The 21189-nt window shown below is 45.5% G+C and overlaps 1 protein-coding gene across 3 annotated transcripts in view; it reads left to right on the top strand.

The window, feature by feature from the left end:
- Nucleotides 1-21189, top strand: part of LOC143986526 (NACHT, LRR and PYD domains-containing protein 3-like) — a 262440-nt gene that overhangs the window by 205085 nt on the left and 36166 nt on the right. For all 3 annotated transcript variants that reach the window (XM_077484883.1, XM_077484882.1, XM_077484884.1), the window contains exons 3-5: nucleotides 11546-11848; nucleotides 17121-17159; nucleotides 18420-20127. In XM_077484883.1, the coding sequence (XP_077341009.1) occupies nucleotides 11546-11848; nucleotides 17121-17159; nucleotides 18420-20127 (2050 nt within the window). The remainder of the gene's footprint in view (nucleotides 1-11545; nucleotides 11849-17120; nucleotides 17160-18419; nucleotides 20128-21189) is intronic.

Below are 21189 nucleotides of genomic sequence, written 5' to 3' on the forward strand. Positions count from 1 at the left end.
TCCAGCAGGCATGAATAGGGACATTACCTGTCTTTCACGGCCCATTGGGTCACTCTTCTGGCAGCTGGGAAGGATGCAGGACAAGGTGCAATAGTGTTGGAGGTTGTTCCACCACCACACCTCCAAAATGCTACTACTGATTGTCACACACCTTTCTCCTCCACCCCCTCCTCTTCCTCCATGGCCTCTTCCAGTGCTCTGTCCTCGGAACCAGTGGTGCTCCGTAGGCGTTCAAGGGGCTACGCAAGTACACAGGTAAAACAGTGCCATGCCGTGATTGCGCTGCTTTGTTTGGGGGACAGGAGCCACACTGGGGCAGATATTTTGTCAGCTCCGCAGGGGCAGGCCGAAAGGTGGTTGACGCCACGCCAGCTTAAGCCAGGATTGGTGGTTTGCAACAATGGCACCAACCTCCTCTCCGCCCTCCGACAGGGACAACTGACCCATGTACCCTGTGTGGCTCACGTCCTTTACCTGGTGGTGCAGCGGTTCTTGGGCAGGTACCTGGGCTTACAGGATGTCCTGAACCAGGCCAGGAAAGTCTGTGTGCATTTCCGCCGATCATTTAATGCCTGTGCTCGGCTGGCTGAGCTCCAAAAGAAGTTGAACCTGCCCAAGAACCGCCTTATATGTGACATGCCCATCAGGTGGAACTCAACGTTGGCCATGCTGCAGCGGCTGCATACGCAGCAGAGGGTCATCAATGAGTACCTGTGCAACTACGGCACCAGGACAGGGTCAGTGGAGCTCGGTTTTTTCTCACCACGCCAGTGGGGCATGATCAGGGATGCATGCACTGTCCTGTCACCGTTTGAGTAGGCTACAAGGATGGTGAGCAATAAGAGTGCATGCATAAGTGACACTGTACCTCTTGTCCACCTGTTGGAGCATACGCAATATGGAATAATGGACAGGGCACTTGAGGCAAAACAGAGGAAGGAAGAGGAGGGCTTCCTTGCCTCTCAAAGTCCCCTTTATCCAGACAGTGTTCCTGCTGTCCCACCCATCACACAGGAAGAGGAGGAGGAGGATGATTCTGTCAGCATGAAGGTGGAGGCTGGCACTCAGCAGCGGCAGTCTTGTAGGGATGATTTACAGTCCCAAGAAACCTGTGGACTTGTACGTGGCTGGGAGGAGGTAGCTGCGGATCATGTTGTCCTTAGTGACCCAGAGGACTCCGGACCAAATGCCTCAGCTAACCTACGCTGCTTGGCCTCCCTGATTCTGCAAAGCCTGCGGAAGAATCCTTGTATTCTTCGGAGCAAGGAGAGGGACCATTACTGGCTGGCCACTCTCCTTGATCCACGGTACACGTGTAAGGTTGATGACCTTATCTTGCCGTCGCAGAGGGAGCAGAGGATGAAACATCTCCAGGAGGCCTTGCAGAATGGTCTGTGCAACGCGTTCCCAGAGACTGGAAGGTTACAAACTCCTGGTCCTGGACAACATGTTGCTGAGGCATCGGTCATAAGGAGCGGTGGAGAATGTGGCCGTCTGACTGATGCGTTCAGACAATTTTTTAGTCCGCAGCCCCAAGGTATGACCGGTTCCAACAACCATCGCCAGCGTCTGATTTACATGGTGCAGGAATACCTAGGGGCAAGGTCAGACTTGGACACCTTTCTCACCGAAAATCCTCTGGCTTACTGGGTCTTGAGGATGGATCACTGGCCAGAGCTTGCACAGTATGCAATTGAGCTACTGGCCTGTCCTGCATCCAGCGTTCTTTTGGAACGCACCTTCAGTGCTGCTGGTGGATTTGTTACCGATCACAGGGTGCGCCTGTCTACCGACTCGGTTGATCGACTGACCTTCATCAAGATGAATCAGTCTTGGATCACCCACAGCTACCAACCACCTGAAGCTGATGTAACCGAATCATTTTTTTTTTAAATATCACATCCCTTCAAGACTGCCTATGCTGAGTGACTGTCTATCCTCTTCCTCCTCCGCTGATATGTTGGAAGAACATTTTTGGTTCTGGGTGATGCCACCAGCCCAATTTTTCAGCCCCATTTTAACAGGGGCGTGTAATTACAATTTTTGATGCAATGCTTTGCAGCAGGGCTCATTCCTGCACTACAACTAGAGTATATGGGAGAGGTTGCAGTGTATATGCCCAATTTTTCAGCCCCTGTTTAACAGGGTGTCAGGAACCATGAAACAGACAGAGACAGAAGTACAATCAAATCACACTGTTTATTAATAAAAATAAAAAGGTAAATAGAAAAAGCGTAGACAAGCAAGCCAGAGTCCAGTAGCCAGATTGGGTAGTCAGCCAGTTCAAAGTTCATAAAACAGATCAGGTAATCAGCCAATCCAGATGTCGGGATCCAAGGTGAGCAACTGCAAGCAGGAAGGAAGCCAGTCTTGAAACAACAGCAGGAGATGGTTCCTAGTGATGTGACCAAACATGAAGGCAATGGAGAAATGAGCTTGGAGACTTTAAATAGGCAGGCCAGACGAGCATCATCGGAAACAGCTTTTAACAGCGGAGAGAGAAAAGATCTGGCAATTAGCCGACAGCTGAGCGGCCAGCCAAGAGGAGGAAGGGCTAAGGCAGCCCTGACAGTACCCCCCCCTCAGAGGGCCACTGGGCTTGTGGGGAAAAAGTCTATGGAGGAGGACAGGGGCATGTACGTCCGAGGATGAAAACCCAGGAGCGTTCCTCTGGACTGTACCCCTTCCAATGCACCAGGTACTGTATGCGCCCACAGAACCTATGGGAGTCAACAATGGATTGTACCTCATACTCCTCATGGTTCTCAACCTGAATAGGGTGAGGACATGGCACCGAGGTGGTAAATCGGTTACAGACTAACGGTTTCAATAAGGAGACCTGAAACACATTTGAGATGCGCATACTTGGTGGAAGTTCCAATGCGTAAGCTACTGGGTTAATCCTGCGAAGGATACGGAATGGCCCAATAAACCGAAGTGCAAACTTCAGTGAGGGAACACAAAGCCGGAGGTTGCGAGATGACAGCCAGACCCTGTCCCCAACCTGGTAGGAAGGTGCTGGCAGGCGTCTGCGGTCAGCATGGAGTCTGTACCTATCATTAGGATGACGCAAAGCCTCCTGGACTTGTGCCCAAGTGGAACAAAGACCACAGAGATGCTCCTCTATTGCAGGAATACTCTGTGGAACAAACAAGTCAGGCAACATGGAAGGTTGGAAACCATAATTCGCCATAAATGGAGACAATCGGGAGGCAGAATTCAAGGCACTGTTGTGAGCAAACTCTACCCAAGGTAATAGGTCAGACCAGTTGTTATCATGGTCAGAGATATAGCAATGTAGGAATTGCTCCAAGGACTGATTGGCTCATTCTGCGGGTGATATGCAGAAGAGAACACAAGCTGGATTCCCAACTGTGCACAAAAGGCTCACCAGAACCAAGAGACAAACTGACTGCCCCTATCCAAGACAATCACCTTGGGTAGCCCATTTAAGCGAAAGATCTCCTGAGCAAAAATGGAAGCCAGTTCCTTAGAGGTGGGCAACTTCTTAAGTGGAATACAATGACACATCTTTGAGAACCGGTCAACCACCATAAGGATAACAGTGTTGCCTTGGGAGTTGGGCAATTCCACAATGAAATCCATAGACAGGTGAGTCCAGGGCCTCTCTCCATTGGGTATGGGTTGTAGGAGGCCCACTGGAACGTGTCATGGAGTCTTACTCTGAGCACACATGGGACAGGCAGCTACGAAAGCAGTAACATCAGCCCGTAGACTAGGCCACCAGAATTGTTGGGAGATGGCCCAAATGAGTTGATTCTTCCCAGGATGGCAGCTGCCTTGGGAGAATGATAAGTCTGGAGCACTGCAGTACGGAGACTCTCTGGGACAAAGCAGCGGTCACAAGGTTTATCAGGAGGAGCATGGACCTGAGCAGCAAGAATTTTGTCACCCAAAGGAGAAGTAAGACTGGTGCGAACCGTAGCCAAGATACGATCAGGAGGAATCATAGGAACCGGAACCGACTCCGACTTGGAAGTGAAGGAAAATTGTTGTGACAAGGCATCAGCCCTTACATTCTTAGTACCGGGTAAGAATGAGACAATGTAATTAAAGCTCGACAAGAAAAGAGCCCATCGCGCCCTTCTGGGAGAGAGTCACTTAGCCTCAGACAAGAATGTAAGATTCTTATGGTCAGTAAGAAAAAGAATGGGCACATTGGTACCTTCAAAGGAGATGTCTCCATTCTTTCAGGGCTAAAATGATCGCCAACAGCTCTCTGTCACCAATCTCATAATTGCACTCAGCGGGTGACAATTTCTTGGAAAAGTAGCCACACGGATGCATAGAGCTCTCAGAGTTAAGACGTTGGGACAGAAGGGCGCAAACTCCAGTCTCAGAAGCATCAACTTCTAGGATAAAAGGATGTACCAACACAGGAGCAGAAACAAAGGCAGCCGTGAGAGTCTCAAAGGCCTTAATGGACTCCGAAACCAACTCTGTGGGTTACCGTCCTTTCTGGTCATATCAGTCAGAGGCTTGACCAGAGACGAGAAGTTACGAATAAACTTCCGATAGTAATTGGCAAAGCCCAGGAAAAGCTGCAGAGGACGTAAACCCACGGGTCGAGGCCACTGTAGGACTGCAGAAAGTTTCTCTGGGTCCATTGAAAAACCAGCAGTGGAAATGACATAGCCCAGGAATGTAACCTGTTCACAATGGAACTCGCACTTCTCCAGTTTACAATAGAGATTGTTCTCTCTTAGTTTCTGAAGTACACGACAGACATCTGTGTGGGGGCTCTCCAGGGACTTGGAAAATATGAGGATATCATAGAGATAAACCACCACACACAATTGCAACAAATCTCGGAGGACATCATTAATAAATTCCTGGAAAACTGCCGGGGGATTACAAAGGCCATTACCAGGTATTCATAATGGCCTGTTCTGGTATTAAACGCAGTCTTCCACTCGTCGCCCTCCTTAATGCGCACAAGACTGTATGCCCCTCTCAGGTCAAGATTTGTGAAAACCGTTGCTCCCTTGAGGCAGTAAAATAACTCAGCAATCAATGGAATTGGATAGGCATTCTTAATCGTGATACGATTGAGACCCCTATAATCTATACAAGGTCTCAGTTCACCGCTCTTCTTTTTCACAAAGAAGAAACCAGCACCAGCAGGAGATGAAGATTTGCGGGTGAAACCTCTAGAAAGTGCGTCAGCAACATACTCCTCCATGGCCTTATCCTCCAAGACCGACAAAGGGTAAACCCGGCCACAAGGAGGTATGGCACCAGGTTGAAGGTCAATTGCGCAATCATAAGGGCCAAAATCGCGGTACTCCTCTGGCAGGGAGGGGAGTGAAGCAGTGCACAGGACCTTGGATACCTTCAGGAAGCATGTCTTACTGCATTGTGGTGACCAGGAGAGAACCTCAGCATGGAGCCAATCAAAAGAGGGGTTGTGCCTCTGTAACCAAGGATAGCCAATAACCAGTGGAGATCTGGGTGAGGAAATAACTTGGAATTGGATTATCTCATGGTGAAGAGCCCCTACGGCCATGGACAACGGAACCGTCTCATGAGTCACATGGGCAGGCTGTAAAGGTCTCCCATCAAGAGCCTCAATGGCAAGTGGAGTGTCACGCAACTTCAGCGGAATCGAGTGTTGCGAAACAAAAGCGGCATCAATGAACAGGCCTGCAGCCCCAGAGTCGATTAGAGTCTGTATCTCGATGGACGACTCAGCCCAACAAAGGGTGACCAAAACCAGGGGCTTATCCTTCTGGTTAACTGGGGACGAAACAACGCCACCTAAGGTCTGTCCATGACAGAGAGACCCGTGAAACCCAGGTGCATGGGTTCATCTTCATTCACCAACTCGGTACCAGGAGGCATGGGAGGTGAGGGAGGCATGGGTGGGACTACAAAGCTCGGAGGCAAATGTACAGGAGGCTTCCGCAAGTGCTTCCGCAAGTCTTTCTCTGAGTCTGGAGTCAATGAGGATGGCAAACGAGATCAAGCTCTCTAGCTCAGTGGGTATATCTCGGGTTGCTATCTCATCCTTGATGGAATCTGAGAGACCATGAGAAAAAGCAGCCAGGAGGGCCTCATTGTTCTAAGCAACCTCTGCTGCCAGAGTACGGAATTCAATAGCGTAGTCGGCAACAGTTCTCGTACTCTGTTTGATGGACATGAGGCACTGGGCAGAAGCGGAGCGTGCGGCAACATCAAAAACCCTTTTAAAGGAGACCACAAACTGAGGGTAATTTAAGACAACAGGTTTTTGCGTCTCCCATTGAGGGTTGGCCAAGGCCAAGGCTCTCTCAGAAAGCAAAGATATCACAAAACCTACTTTGCTTCTGTCCGTGGGAAATGCCTGGGGCAGCATTTGAAGTATATCTCAACCTGATTGAGAAACCCTCTGCATTGAACTGGATCGCCCCCAAATCCCTGGGGAAGCGGAGTAGAACCAGACATACCTCTTATAGAGGTAATACTCGAGGCGGGTGCCTGCACAGAGACTGGCGCAGCAGCAGGAATGGCCTGCGACTCAGGTTGTACCGGAGCAGCCACTGTGGGGGATTCCAGGTGAGCCGTGCGACTCAGGAGCGTTTGTTAAGCTATTGCAAACTGATCCATGCAGTGATCTTGCTCATCCAATCTGGAAAAAATATTACCAACAAGTGGATTGACTGTATCTTCTGAATTCATGGCCTTCACGTACTGTCAGGGACCATGAAACAGACAGAAGTAAAATCAAATCGCACTAGTTTATTAATAAAAATAAAAAGATAAATAGGAAAAAGCGTAGTCAAGCAAGCCAGGGTCCAGTAGCCAGATCGGGTAGTCAGCCAGTCCAAAGTTCATTAACCAGATCGGGTAATCAGCCAGTCCAGATGTCAGGGATCCAAGGTATGCAACTGCAAGCAGGAAGGAAGCCAGGAGGGATGTAGCAAACCAGTCTTGAAACAACAGCAGGAGATGGTTCCTAGTGATGTTACCAAATGTGAAGGCAATGGAGAAATGAGCTTGGAGACTTTAAATAGGCAGGCCAGACGAGCATCATCGGAAACAGCTGGTAACAGTGGAGAGAGAAGAGATCTGGCAATTAGCCAACAGCTGAGCGGCCAGCCGAGAGGAGGAAGGGCTAAGCCAGCCCTGACACAGTTGCATGTAATACAATTTTTGATGCAATGCTTTGCAGCAGGGCTCACTCCTGCACTCCAACTAGAGTATCTGGGAGAGGTTGCAGTGTCGTGGCACCAGCAAGCAGTGCCTAAAGCCCAATTTTTCATCACCTGTTTAACAGGGGCATGTAATTACAATTCGTGATATAATATTTCACAGCAGGGCCCATTCCTGTGTCCACCGAGAGTAACTGTGAGGACTTATAGTGTTGTGGCACCAGCACCACCACCACAACCACCAAAGGCCCAATTTTTCTACCACTGTTCAACAATGGCATGTAAGTACAATTCTTGATATAATCGTTCACAGCAGGGTGCTCCAGCACCCACCAAGAGTCACTTTGAGGGCTTAACATCTTGTTCCGCCATTTCTGCTGAGCATATAGGGCAGGCCCCTACTTTCAAACATCCAACTTACAAACATCTCCTACTTTCAAACGGAAGGAGACAACAGGAAGTGAGATGAAAAAAGACGGACGGCAAAACAAATTATACAGGGGTGATAACCCTTCCCTATGTTTTCCAAAAAGCTTAAAAATCGTTTTTTTGACTGGAGCTACACTTTAAAAATGTACCAGTTCAAAATTACAAACAAATTCTACTTAGCACAACAAACGTACACAGTCCCTGTCTTGTTTGCACCGCCTGTATACTGCTGTTCTGAGTATATAAAGCCTGGGGGCCCCACGCCTTTCCTTTTTTTAATATGGGTACGGGGTTACCCTTAATATCCGTACAAGACCCAAAGGGGCTGGTAATGGGCAGGGGGGCTACCCCTGCAATTTTTCTCAATGATTTTCATCCATGTTGCTGGAACCAGATATTATATTAAAACCGCAAGCAGTTTTAAATGACTTTTTTTCCGTTAAATGTCATTTTGTGCAGGGACTGTTCTAAACACGGGAAACACGTGGCACTTCACAGGCATACTATAGACACCCCCCTGCACGATATTTAAAGGAATATTTCACTTTTTTTTCACTTTAATCGTCATTAAAATCAGTGCTCCCGAAAAAACATCCGTTTTTATAATAATTTTAGGCATTGACCCATGTCCCCTGGGGCAGGAGCCACATCCCCAAACCCTTTTTAGGACAATATCTTGCATATTAGCCATTAAAATTAGCACTTTTAATTTCGAATGTTTGAGTCCCATAGACTTCAATGGGGTTCTAAAGTTCGCACAAATTTACGGTCTGTTCGAATGTTCTGGTGCGAACCGAACCGGGGGTGTTTGGCTCATCCCTACTGGTCAGAGTTTATGGAAAGATGGATGGAGACAAATACAGGGCAATCTTAGAAGATAACCTGTTAGCCCTTATACACATGGTCGGAGATTCCGACAACCAAATCCATCAGATTTTGTCCGATGGATTTTGGCCAAAACTGTTGTATACACATGGTCGGACAAAGTTGTCGGAAAATCCGACGTGATGACGTTATTTCGTTATGACGGGACTATGTTCTCGCTAGTAGCCAATAGCTTTGGTGTAGGAATTTGATCTGAGCATGCGTGGCACTTTGTCCGATCGGAATTCTCTACACATGATCGGAGTATGTCCGATCGGAGCATTTTGTCTGAAAATTTTACCAACAAGTTGGAAAACTTGGTCCGTCGGAGTATCGCAGCCTGATGTAGACCACACGCAGTCAGAATATCTGACAAAACGGTCTGCTCGGACACATTCCGTCGGAATCTCCTTCCATGTGTACAAGGGCTTAGAGTTAAGACCGGGGAGGAGGTTCACCTTCCAGCAGAACAATGACCCTAAATATACAGCCAGGGCTACAATGGAATGGTTTAGATCAGGCGTCACTAAATGGCGGCCCGCGGTCCGAGTCCAGACCGAGCAGCGCTTCTGCCTGGACCGCCATGCCGCCAGTGTAGCAAGTGACAGCAATCACTGGTTTGCTGGGACCGCAGGTTTCCCCAGCAACCAGTGACCAGTGACGCTGCGCGCATGCGCCCGCCCCCTGCTCCTGGCTGTGTCTCTTGGAGCTGAAGAGACATGGGCAGTAGGGGTGTGATGTCACATGCGCGCCCTGCCCCCCTGCTGCCCGCGGTTCCCGGGTCCTGGATCTCATCGCGAGGCAGCTTCAGTTGTGCCCACACTCCTGCAGTTAAGGTATGTGGGCACATTAGTTATCTATTAGTGATCAGTGTTGTGCACACTGTTGGGCATATTTTAAAGGGCTGATGGGAAAATTTTATGTTAAAGGACACTCTGATGGGCACATTTTATTTTAAGGGGCACGCTGATGGATATATTTTTTATGTGCACACTGATGGGCATGTTTTGTTAAGGTGCCCCTTAACAAAATATGCCCATCGATGTGCACATTAAAAATATACCCATCAGCGTGTCCCTTAAAATAAAATGTGCCCATCAGAGTGCCCTTTAACATAAAATTTTCCCATCAATGTGCCCCTTAACATAAAATAAGGGTCACGCTGATGGGCACCTTTTATGTTAAGGGGTAATCCGATGGACAAATTTTATTTTACGGGGCACGCTGATGGGTATATTTTTAATGTGCACATCGATGGGCATATTTTGTTAAGGGGCACGCTGATGGGTACAACAAAATGTGCCCTACAAAATATGCCCATCGATGTGCACATTAAAAATATACTCATCAGCATGCCCCTTAAAATAAAAATTGTCCATCAGAATGCCTCCTAACATAATAGGTGCCCATCAGTGTGACCCTTTTTTCATGTTAAGGGGCACGCTGATGGGCAGATTTTATTTTAAGAGCAACACTGATGGGTACATTTTATATTAAAAGGGGCACTTTGATGGGCAAATTTTAAGTTAAGGGGCATGTTTTGTTGTGTCCATCAGAGTGCCCCTTAATGTAAAATGTGGCCATCAGCATGACACTTATTTTATGTTAAGGGAAATCCTGATGTGCACATTTTATGTTAAGGGGCACTGTGATGGGGACACCTGATGTAAAGGGGCACTGTGATGGGGACACCTGATGTAAAGGGGCACTGTGATGGGGACACCTGATGTAAAGGGGCACTGTGATGGGGACACCTGATGTAAAGGGGCACTGTGATGGGGACACCTGATGTAAAGGGGCACTGTGATGGGGACACCTGATTTAAAGGGGCACTGTGATGGGGACACCTGATTTAAAGGGTATTGTGATGGGGACACCTGATTTAAAGGGGCACTGTGATGGGGACACCTGATTTAAAGAAGCACTGTGATGGGGACACCTGATGTAAAGGGGCACTGTGATGGGGACCCCTGATTTAAAGGGGCACTGTGATGGGGACACCTGATTTAAAGGGGCACTGTGATGGGGACACCTGATTTAAAGAAGCACTGTGATGGGGACACCTGATTTAAAGAAGCACTGCGATGGGGACACCTGATGTAAAGGGGCACTGTGATGGGGACACCTGATGTAAAGGGGCACTGTGATGGGGACACCTGATGTAAAGGGGCACTGTGATGAGGACACCTGATGTAAAGGGGCACTGTGATGGGGACACTTGATGTAAAGGGGCACTGTGATGGGGACACCTGATGTAAAGGGGCACTGTGATGGGGACACCTGATGTAAAGGGGCACTGTGATGGGGACACCTGATGTAAAGGGGCACTGTGATGGGGACACCTGATGTAAAGGGGCACTGTGATGGGGACACCTGATGTAAAGGGGCACTGTGATGGGGACACCTGATGTAAAGGGGCACTGTGATGGGAACACCTGATTTAAAGAAGCACTGCGATGGGGACACCTGATGTAAAGGGGCACTGTGATGGGGACACCAGATTTAACTTGATCTGGGATAACCAGATGTAACTTGACAATAAATATTGTTGAAATGCTAAGGAAATTGTACATTTCTCATGTTTTTGATAGATATACAGTTACTACAATATTTCTGAGTCGTAGCACAGACTTGAGATTCGGACCTCGGCCCAAAGAAAATTTTGGCGACTGGACCTCCTTTAATTTTAATTCATTACCCCTGGTTTAGATCAAAGCATATCCATGTGTTAGAATGGTTCAGTCACAGTCCAGACCTAAATCACATTGAAAATTTGTGGCAAGACTTGCAGCTGTCATTCCAGCGAAAAGTAGTTATACAAAGTATTGACTCAGCGTAATACAAATCCCCCTCCCCCACACTTTTCACATATTTATATCATTTATCATTTTCCTTCCACTTCACAATTATGTGCCACTTTGTGTTGGTCTATCACATAAAATCCCAATAAAACACATTTACATTTTTGGATGTAACATGACATAAATGTGGAAAATTTCAAGGGGTATAAATACATTTTCAAGGCACTATATCTGCTGTCATTTATCGGAAATCATCCAATCAGGATGAATGTTTATGGTTGCTGATTGTTCTCTCTGCAGGGTCGGCTCCTGGTGTCCCGGGAATGTCCCGACATACCCCCGGGGATCTTCTCATATATTCTCTGGAGGATCTGATAGAATGTGACTTTAAGAGATTTAGGAACAAATTGTCTGATTTCTCCTATGGAGATACACAGCCCATCCCCCGAGGAAGACTAGAAAATGCAGACTGGATCACCACCAAGAACCTCCTGATAGACACATATGGAGAAGAAGAGGCTCTGGATGTCACCATTCATGTCTTTACACTGATCAGTCTGATGGGACCTGCAGATGACCTCCAGGAGAGGAGAGCACAACATGGTGAGTTCCCATCTATAATGTCCATTTCCTACCAATTCCTTCCTTTTCTGTGGTCTTATGCCTCCCTGAGCATTGTATCTTGAACATTTAATGCATTGAGAGCAAAAAGTTTTTTTTTTTAGTAGTTGAAGCCATAGACTGTACATACCTTAAATAAACATCTCAGTCACCCCCCTGTTTGACACATGAGTTACTCCATGTGTCAATACTGCTGCATATCAGTAAGGACTGTATGATCTATCTCGATGGATTTCTGTCATTATTTGTGTTTCTTGTACCGCTATTTTGGCTGCCTCATCTGCCCTTTTATTTCCCTTTATGATGGGGTCTGTATATTTTGTGTGTGCTTAACATTTGCAGATTGCAAGCTCTTTTGGTAACTGTATTGCATCTAGGAATTCTAGAATGAAGGCCGTGTGTGAAATTGGTTTACCACTGGAGGTGACCATCCCCCTGTTTTTCCATTGTTGTGCAAAAACATGTACTGTTAAAAAGGCATATTGACTGTCAGTGCATATGGTTCCGGATTTTACTTCTGATAGTATGCATGCTCTTGTCAGTGCTACAAGTTCTACAACTTGTGTTAAATAATATTTTGGTAGTGGCCCAGCTTCCAAAATCTCATCCTGTGTCACTACTACATACCCAGCTGCATTTGTGCCATCTGGATTTTTCTTACTAAAACCATCAACAAAAAGTGTCATGTCAGGGTTAGATAACGGTACATCTTTCAGATCACGTTGTGGCAGTACCTTTTCAGTGATGGCAACAGTGCAGTCATGTTTTATGACCATCAGTAGGAAGTGGTAGTAGTGTGGATGGGTTTAATGTAGTACACCTCTGTATTGTTAGGTGAGGTTGTGTCAAGAGTATTGTCATACAGGAAAGGTGTCATGCTGGGTTCAAATGTGATATCTTTTGTTGTAACAGGATAACAGACACTGCATGTGGTACCTTTCATAGTTAGTAAGGTTGAATAAAGACACCAGTCCATCCGGTTCAGCCTGAGTGAGTGTCTACCCCCTACCCCTGTACGTTGCACACTCACATTGGTCCCTACCCTAAGGGAGTCACAATCCAAGGTCCCCATTCATATACTAGGGCCAATTTTGGACAGAAGCCAATTAACCTCCCAGCATGTCTTTGGAGTGTGGGAGGAAACCGGAGTACCCGGAGGAAACCCACGCAGGCACAGGGAGAACATGCAAACTCCAGGCAGGTAGTGTTGTGGTTGGGATTTGAACCAGCGACCCTTTTTACTGCTAGGTGAGAGTTCTACCCACTACACCACTGTGCCACCCACTACACCGCTGTAGCTACCAGTGCTTGTACACAGGGTAGAAGTGCTCTAGTTACACTGTCTAATTTTGTAGAGTAGTAAGCAATCGGCCTCTGGTGCCCGCCATGTGACTGTGTAAGTACTGATGTCATGTGACCTTCCCTTGAGTCTACTGTTTGTTGGAAAGGTTTGTCATTGGTTGGTAAGGCTAGTACTGATGAACTAGAAAGGACTTGTTTTATGTCAGTAAAAGCCGTCTGTTTCCTCACTCCATTTTATGGCCTCCTGGGGGGCCATTGGGCTCCCGTGTATTGCCTGTACCAATGGGGCAGTCAGCATGGAATGCCCAGGAATCCAGGCTCTACAAAAATTTGTCATACCCAGGAAGGACATCATTTGTCTTTGTTTCTAAGGACTGTGTAGTCAACATTATTTCATACCTTCATTTAATGCTCTAAACTCTAAAATACCTCTAAAGGTTAAATTGTGTACTCATTCGTGTAATCAGTAGACATCCACCCCATAGATAGGAACGCGCCTCATTCTTCAGTTGTGTAGAAGGAGGGGGTGGGGGTGTCATATCTGCACTTGAATTGGGGCTGGGAAAATGGATACTCTTTATCTAACATGAATGAGCACAGGATCACAGATCAAACTACCAAACACCTTCCTTACCTTGGAGTTGTTAAAAACAGTATTCTTTTATTACCCCCCTCCCCTGCATTGGCATTGCTTAATGTAGGGATAGGAGATATTCCACCCTCGCTTAGGCAATTTACGACCCACTTGTTTTTGGCCGCTAAATTAATAGTTCTTAGGATTTGGAAAGCCCCTCAACCCCCGGACGCTCTGGAGGTCATTCGGACTCTCGCTATTCATTATCAATATGAGTTAATCTTGGCATCGGCATCGGGTAAACGTACTACTTTTCTGAATAATTGGCAACCTTGGTGCGACTGGTATAAGGTTAATGTACCATAGCCATTTGATGTATTACACCTCACTTTGTTTCTTTTTTCTTTATATCTAATGCATTATGACGAGCGACAGCACCCTGTTTTGGAATCTAGTTATAGATTCCTTCCCTGCCCCTACCCCTTCCCCTTTGTTTCTTACCTGTTATGGTTCTGTTTTTGTCTTTCTTGTCTTTTTTACGACTTTCTGTATGATGTATAGCAGATATCATAGGGAGCCAGCAGTGTAATATTTTGAGTAGATCTTAAACTCGTGGAGTAATGGTCATATATGTTGCTGGATTCTTACTTTTCTATTGCAGGACATATGTTTGTACATCGACCATGCCTGGACTCTCCTTTGGGGGTGCAGTTAGATCCCGCAAGGGGCACCTACAGAGGAAGGGCTCTATAATTCTAGTTAGTGGAGATAGTGTGTGCAAAGTAATGTGTGCCTGTAAATTGTCGCATTCTCCTGTTATTTTTGTAATTACTTTGTCAATGGAATTTGTATTTACTGTCTCCTTTTGAAGCGGACTGCTACAACCAAACGTTTTCTGTACAAAAGTCGGTTTGTATGTTTTTATACCCTGTGAAAATTTGAATAAAAATCTATTGTTTAAAAAACAGTATTCTTTCATTTATTCAAATACATATATTACACACACATCTCTGAATATTTTTCCTCAGACCCCAATATTTTACCAAAATTTAAGAAAACTTGAACCCCTTTTGTATTGTTCCCCTTATTCTCTGGTCCCAAGTGAAATCCACAGGGTCCCAAAATAGAACTTATTCAGAACTTAGCCTTTTAACTTTATAAATGTACCCAAATATAAACAGCATTGTATCATTAACACTTCACAGTTGAAAGTCTATGAATTCTAAAAATAACTCATCCAATATAAACATTTACTTTAAAGGGGTTGTAAAGGTAATTTTTTTATTTTCTACATAGGTTCCTTTAAGCTAGTGCATTGTTGGTTCAATTACCTTTTCCTTTGATTTCCCTTCTAAATGTTTTTTTGCTTTGTCTGAATATCTCACTTCCTGTTTCTCCTCAATAAGCTTCTCACCATCATCCGAGCTGGTGGTTAGTCAGCCAGAACAGCTTACTGAACAGCTTACTGAGGAGGAACAGGAAGTGAGAAATTCAGACAAATAAAACAAAGAAAAAAAAACATTTAGAAGGGAAATCGAAGGAAAAGATAAGTGAACCAACAATGCACTAGCTTAAAGGAACCTATGTAGAAAATAAAAAATGTACCTTTACAACCCCTTTAAGACTATTATTCAGACTTTCTTTCCCACCAAAAGTCCTAATATTTTCACAGATGCACAAATTAACCTCTGTCAGGCAATCTGCATTTTCTTGTTTCCGAGAAACAGCTTCTCGACCATCATAGTAATGAAAACATCCTCAGCCTTTTCTTTTCTCACATTCATCAAGCCACCTGATAATAATTCTACAACATTCTATTCACTCCACAGTACAATCCACCTTCATGTCTCCCATCTACCTCCAAACCATCAACAATTTCTGCCACTTGCTTCCTGTAACACCATGGCATGCTAAAATAATAAAGCAACCTGGTGTTATCAGTGTACCTTTTTTCTTTTATGCTAAGTTTCAATATTTACAATATAACCCTTCTGTATTGTCATAGACGGTTAACTTTTACACATACAACCTTTCACAAAGGAATTTGAAGAGCATTTCTCATTCCTTACATGAGGGGAGGGGGAGGGGGAGAGTGAGTTCAGTGCGTTCCTTTTTTTTTTACATACACACAGATCATGAGAACGTGAAGAATGATTTCTTATCTCCTTCTAATGGCACATTAGGAATACGCAGCACAAAACATGTAAAAGAACAAAGACTGTTGTACCCAATCCACGGTAACAATAGGAATACAAGAGTAAAAATATCAGCACTCCCCACAATATAGAGAGAATCAAAAAAGGTTAAACATGAGCAAAGTTAAAGTAAACACACACAGAAGAAAGTTAGCCTTGCAATCTTTTTAGATCACTTAACTAAACAGCGCTTAAATAGTCGGGCATTCAACCTCCGACAGCGTCAGGCAATCAACCTCTGACGTTCAGTATACCTCAAATCTTTTTGTTATCTGTCCGGACAGCGGGCAACGTAATTTTTTACCTTAGACAACGTCCCCAAGTGTCTCTGTCTACGAGCACTGGATCATCTAGATATTATACGATCAATACCATTGTCGGCAATTACAACACATTAAACCAGAATCAAAGAGAAAGAGAAGAAAAGACTCTTAGAAAGAATTAAGAATAATTTAAATTATCTTACCTCTCAAACACCTGGACTGGATCACTCTAAGTTCGGAAACAGACAGTGGAATTCAGATCTTAGGCCCCGCCCCTGTTTTACCACCAACATTGAGTGGGGAGACTGTTATTGTTCAGTGAGCTCCAAAGTCCAATACTCACCGAAGTTTTGTTGGGGCCGTCTGATCTGAAAACCAATATGTTGGTTACGGCTTCGAAGGACCAAAAATGTTAGGAATCAGGCGGACACTATCCGATAGACGGACGCTATATGCCAGAACACCGGCAGTCAGTCACCATAACACAATGACATCACTCAGCATGCCGAGCAGAGCAATACAATTACAGCCACTTGTCTATTATACAGAACCTCCATATTTATAGCTGTATTCCTAGGAGACCCTCAAGATTGTTGCTCGGGGTTCTGAGCCTTATGCCCCATGCATTCACCTGAACCTCCATCAAGGCTCCAGATTTTAGGTGTGTGCCTGTAATCCCTGCATAGAGAATTGGGGGCTTTTCTGGCCCCCCACCATGGTCACATGTCACTGCAATGTGCTGAGATGTTACCAGACAAAGACTCTCCCCATCACCTGGAGGAGGAGAGACTCCAATCTACAGAGGGTTGGTGGGATGATGGTGTCTGGGAGGATCTGCTACACTAATAACTCTCTTAGTTATTATTTTATACATTTCAGAGGTTTGTCAGGACTAATCACTTCCCTAATCTTATTTCCAGCCAATCTGAAGAAGACAACACATGACAACAGATTCTCAGGTTAGTAGGACATCCACGTTTCATATGAAATCTCTTCTGGATAAACATTTTGTTCTGTTGTAGTCTGAATCAGTGGTGGTACTACCAGGGTCACAAAGATTGCACTGGAGACCAGGCCTGTAGGGGGGCCAAGATGGCAGGAAAGGGGCCCACTTCAGAACATGGGCTCAGTTCACACTGCTGTGAACCCGAAGTTTTGCAACTTGCTTGCAATTTCCTTGTGACTTGATTGTGATTTTGTGATTTAAAGAATAAGTAAACCCTGATGAGTTTACTTCCTCTTTCATTCCCTGTAAAGGCAAAGCATAATGGACTACTATGCATCGCATAGTAGCCCATTATGCGCCACTTACCTGACACAGGAGCCAGCGAAGTCGCCGCTGTCCCCTGTTGTTCCGAGCGTCCATCTTCTTGGTGGGACTCCGTGGGTCTCGCTGCTCCGGCGCTGTGATTCGCCGGAGCAGCGATGATGGCACTCCTGCGCATGCGCACGGGAGCCGAGACTCGCGGCATTGCCGTCATCGACGATACCCCGCTCAGTGCGCCTGCGTGCCGCTGTCTATGGCGCATGCGCCGTAGATAGCGGTGCCCGTCTTCGGGCAAATATCTCCTAAACCATATAGGTTTGGGAGATATTTCTTGGACCTACAGGTAAGCCTTAATCTAGGCTTACCTGTAGGTCAAAGTGGTTTGTAAGGGTTTACAACCACTTTAACATTGTGGTCTATGGCACTCAAATCACACCAAAGTCACAGAAAGGTATTGCAGGATCCTTTTTCTTGTTGCTGCGACTTGAGTCACCTTGATTAGGACAGCACCCATTGAAATGAATGTGTTTTGACGTGTCCAGCAACTTCATGTTGCAAGTCACATGATGAGTCTCAGCAGTCTGAACCAGGGCTTATAATGGGCCCATGACAGGAACAAGTGGAAAAGGCTAGAGAAAGAGCCCCTGCCTCAGAAGGAAGAGCCCCACCCTTGGAGAAAAGGGCCTGGGACTGATGGAAAGGGTCACAGCAGTCATATTGGCTCTTCATGGTTTCTTGCACTGGAGCCCTATAGGTTCTATTTATGCCTCTGGTCTTGATGGTGTGTCCATAGTTTGGATACTTCCACAGTCCTCCTGTATGTCATGGGTTATCTTCTTTTAGGGTTCCATTATTTGGGTTTATGGTTATAATACAATATTTCCAACTGTGTCTTATAAATATTATTTCATGTGTGTATGAGGAATAAAATATTCTCTTCTCTCTCATAAAGACCTCAGTAAGGAACACAGCGAGTCTATGAAAGAGAATTTCCAGAGGATTCCAGAATATAATTCCCGTGTTCATCTACAGGAAAGATTCACCAATTTATTGATGATAAAGGGGCCCCAGAATAAAGAGGGAAAAGAAGAAGAAATAAGGAGTTCAGGCAGAAGACATCTACAGATCATGGAGAAAAGATCCCCAACCACAATCCAGGCCCTCTTTGACCCTGATAAATGTAGGTTCATCCCTAAGATTGTGGTGTTACAAGGACCTGCTGGGATTGGAAAAACAATGACCTCCAGGAAGATCATGCTGGACTGGGCCTCTGGGGATCTCTACCGAGACAAGTTTGATTTTGTGTTTTATCTGAGCTGTAGAGAAATCAACACCATCCCTGAAAACATAAGTCTTGTGGAACTTTTATCCAGAACCTGCAGACTGAGTTCAGATGACCTGGTGTCTATTCTGAAGGATCCTGGAAGTCAGAGAAAACTTCTCACCATAGTTGATGGGTTTGATGAACTGAGGTGGACTCCGGAGGAGAAATCTGAGGGTTGTCCTGACATTTCTATGGAAACCCACAAAGAAATAATTCTCCAAAGCTTGCTCAGGAGACATGTTCTCCCAGAATCTTCTCTGATCATCACCACAAGGTCACTGGCCATGGAGAAACTTAACACATTCATCAAGGATTCTCGCAATGTGGAAATCCAGGGATTTACAAGGGACGATCGGGAGGAATATGTCCATAAATTCTATGGAAATAAAGAAGATGCAGACAAGATTCTCAGTATAATAAAAGACAATGACGTTGTGTACACCATGTGTGCCGTCCCCATCACATGCTGGATTGTCTGCACTGTAATGAAACAAGAAATAAGAAAAGATTTGGATGTAATTCAGTGTAAGACAACGACTTCAATTTATCTTCTCTTCCTGGAGGTTTTACTAACCCATCACAGCAAGAAGGAGCAGTCTGTACACCGGAAACAAACCTGTCTGAAGAAGCTGTGTGCTCTGGCCAATCAGGGAGTTCTGAACCAACAAATCTTATTTGAGAAGAAAGATCTAGAAAGACATGGACTTTCTCTGGATGAGGTGGAGTCTGTATTTCTGAATGAGAACATCTTTCATTGGGACGTCCGTCACCAGACCTGCTACAGCTTCATCCACCTGAGTGTACAGGAGTTCCTTGCTGCTCTCTATTATGGGATGGATGATGGTTGGTTTGCATTTATGAAACGCATTTTCCTCCCGGAGATCTGTAAAGGGAAATCACTCCGTGACCTCAGTTCAGATTACTCACATTTATCATTATCTGTACAATTCCTGTTTGGTCTCTTAAATGAAAATCAGGTGAAGACATTCTCAGAGGTCACAGGAATCTCCATCTCACTCCGAGCCAAACCTGCAATGAGAAGATGGGCCATGAAGGGCAGTCATCGGAGTTTCTGTACTCAGACCATCTTCTGTCTGTATGAGACTCAGGATGAGGACTTCATTAGGAGATTCATGTCGGGTTGTACAGATTTGTCTCTGTGGGGCTCAGGTACTGGTCACTTGGGGATGAAGAGGAATTATTCCAAGCAGCTGATCTATTGCTTGAAGACTTTGAAGAGAGAAAGTTTTCAGTCTTTACATTTTGTAGATCTCACTGTGGGTCCAGAGTGCCAGAAACTTCTATCTCCATTCCTACACAGGAGTCAGGAGGTCGGGTAAGTGAGTGTGAGGATATCCTAACTGAATTCAGAGAATGGGCAGGAACCTGCATACAGTATAACGGTGATTATCAGACATGTTCTCCATCTACCACACTTGTTAGAAGTCCTGGGAACTCACACTTTCCTCAGCCCTAAGCCCTGCTTCACACTACAGCAATTTTCCAGCGACATTCTGATGACATGTAAAGTCGCAGGTCAGGTGAAAACACAAAGATTTTATTGGGCGTTGTCTTAATTGCTGCGATTTGAGTCACTGCAACAAAAGAAAATACTTCCTGCACTACTTTTGTGTGATTCTTGTGCTGCACGACTCCCATAGACTTCAATGTAAAATCACCGGAAAGTCGCACATTTGTCTGAATCTTTAAGACTTTGCTGCGACTTCTGAGGCTTCTTTACCCCCCACCTCTCCTCCCTGGCCATCCTTGCTGCCTAAAATCTTCCTCCAATCACATCCCAGTCACACCTGAGCGCAGCGGAAACGCACATTCCCACTTCCATTATTTGTGTATTTTTCATGTGTAATCACACATTGTGTATACGGAGCCCATTCACTGGAATGTTCTGCCCGACATGCAACAAACACCCCAAAGTAGCTCAAGAATCGTCTCAGTCATGGAGCGTCATGCATCTTGGCAGCAAAACATGCGTCTGATAACTGTGATTGGGGTGTCATTAACAATCAGCCGACATTCATATCTGCGTGTTTCCGAATACGAGGCGACCCACACAGAAAATGTGCGCTTTTTCATATGTCTGAAAAATGCACAGCAACACACGCCACGCATGCGCAGATGTAAATGAATGGTAACAGAAAAGCAATGCTCCTTTCTGTGTGTTTTTGAAACATACAGCAAAGCGCATGTATTTTTGCGTCTGCCATGCATTCAAAAATGTGCAGAAGCAAATGAATAATAACACAAGTGTGACGCACATTGTCGCACATTTATGAAACGCACAGCAAAGCATGGATTTTCTTGCAGGTTGCTGTGCAGTTGGAAATGTACAGATGTGAATGAATGGAAACGTATTTACAACTGACGGCAACCCGCAAGA

Source organism: Lithobates pipiens, unplaced genomic scaffold (assembly GCF_037356315.1).
Source record: "Lithobates pipiens isolate NorthernLeopardFrog02 unplaced genomic scaffold, aLitPip1_a1.2 Scaffold_167, whole genome shotgun sequence".
NCBI lineage: Eukaryota > Metazoa > Chordata > Amphibia > Anura > Ranidae > Lithobates > Lithobates pipiens.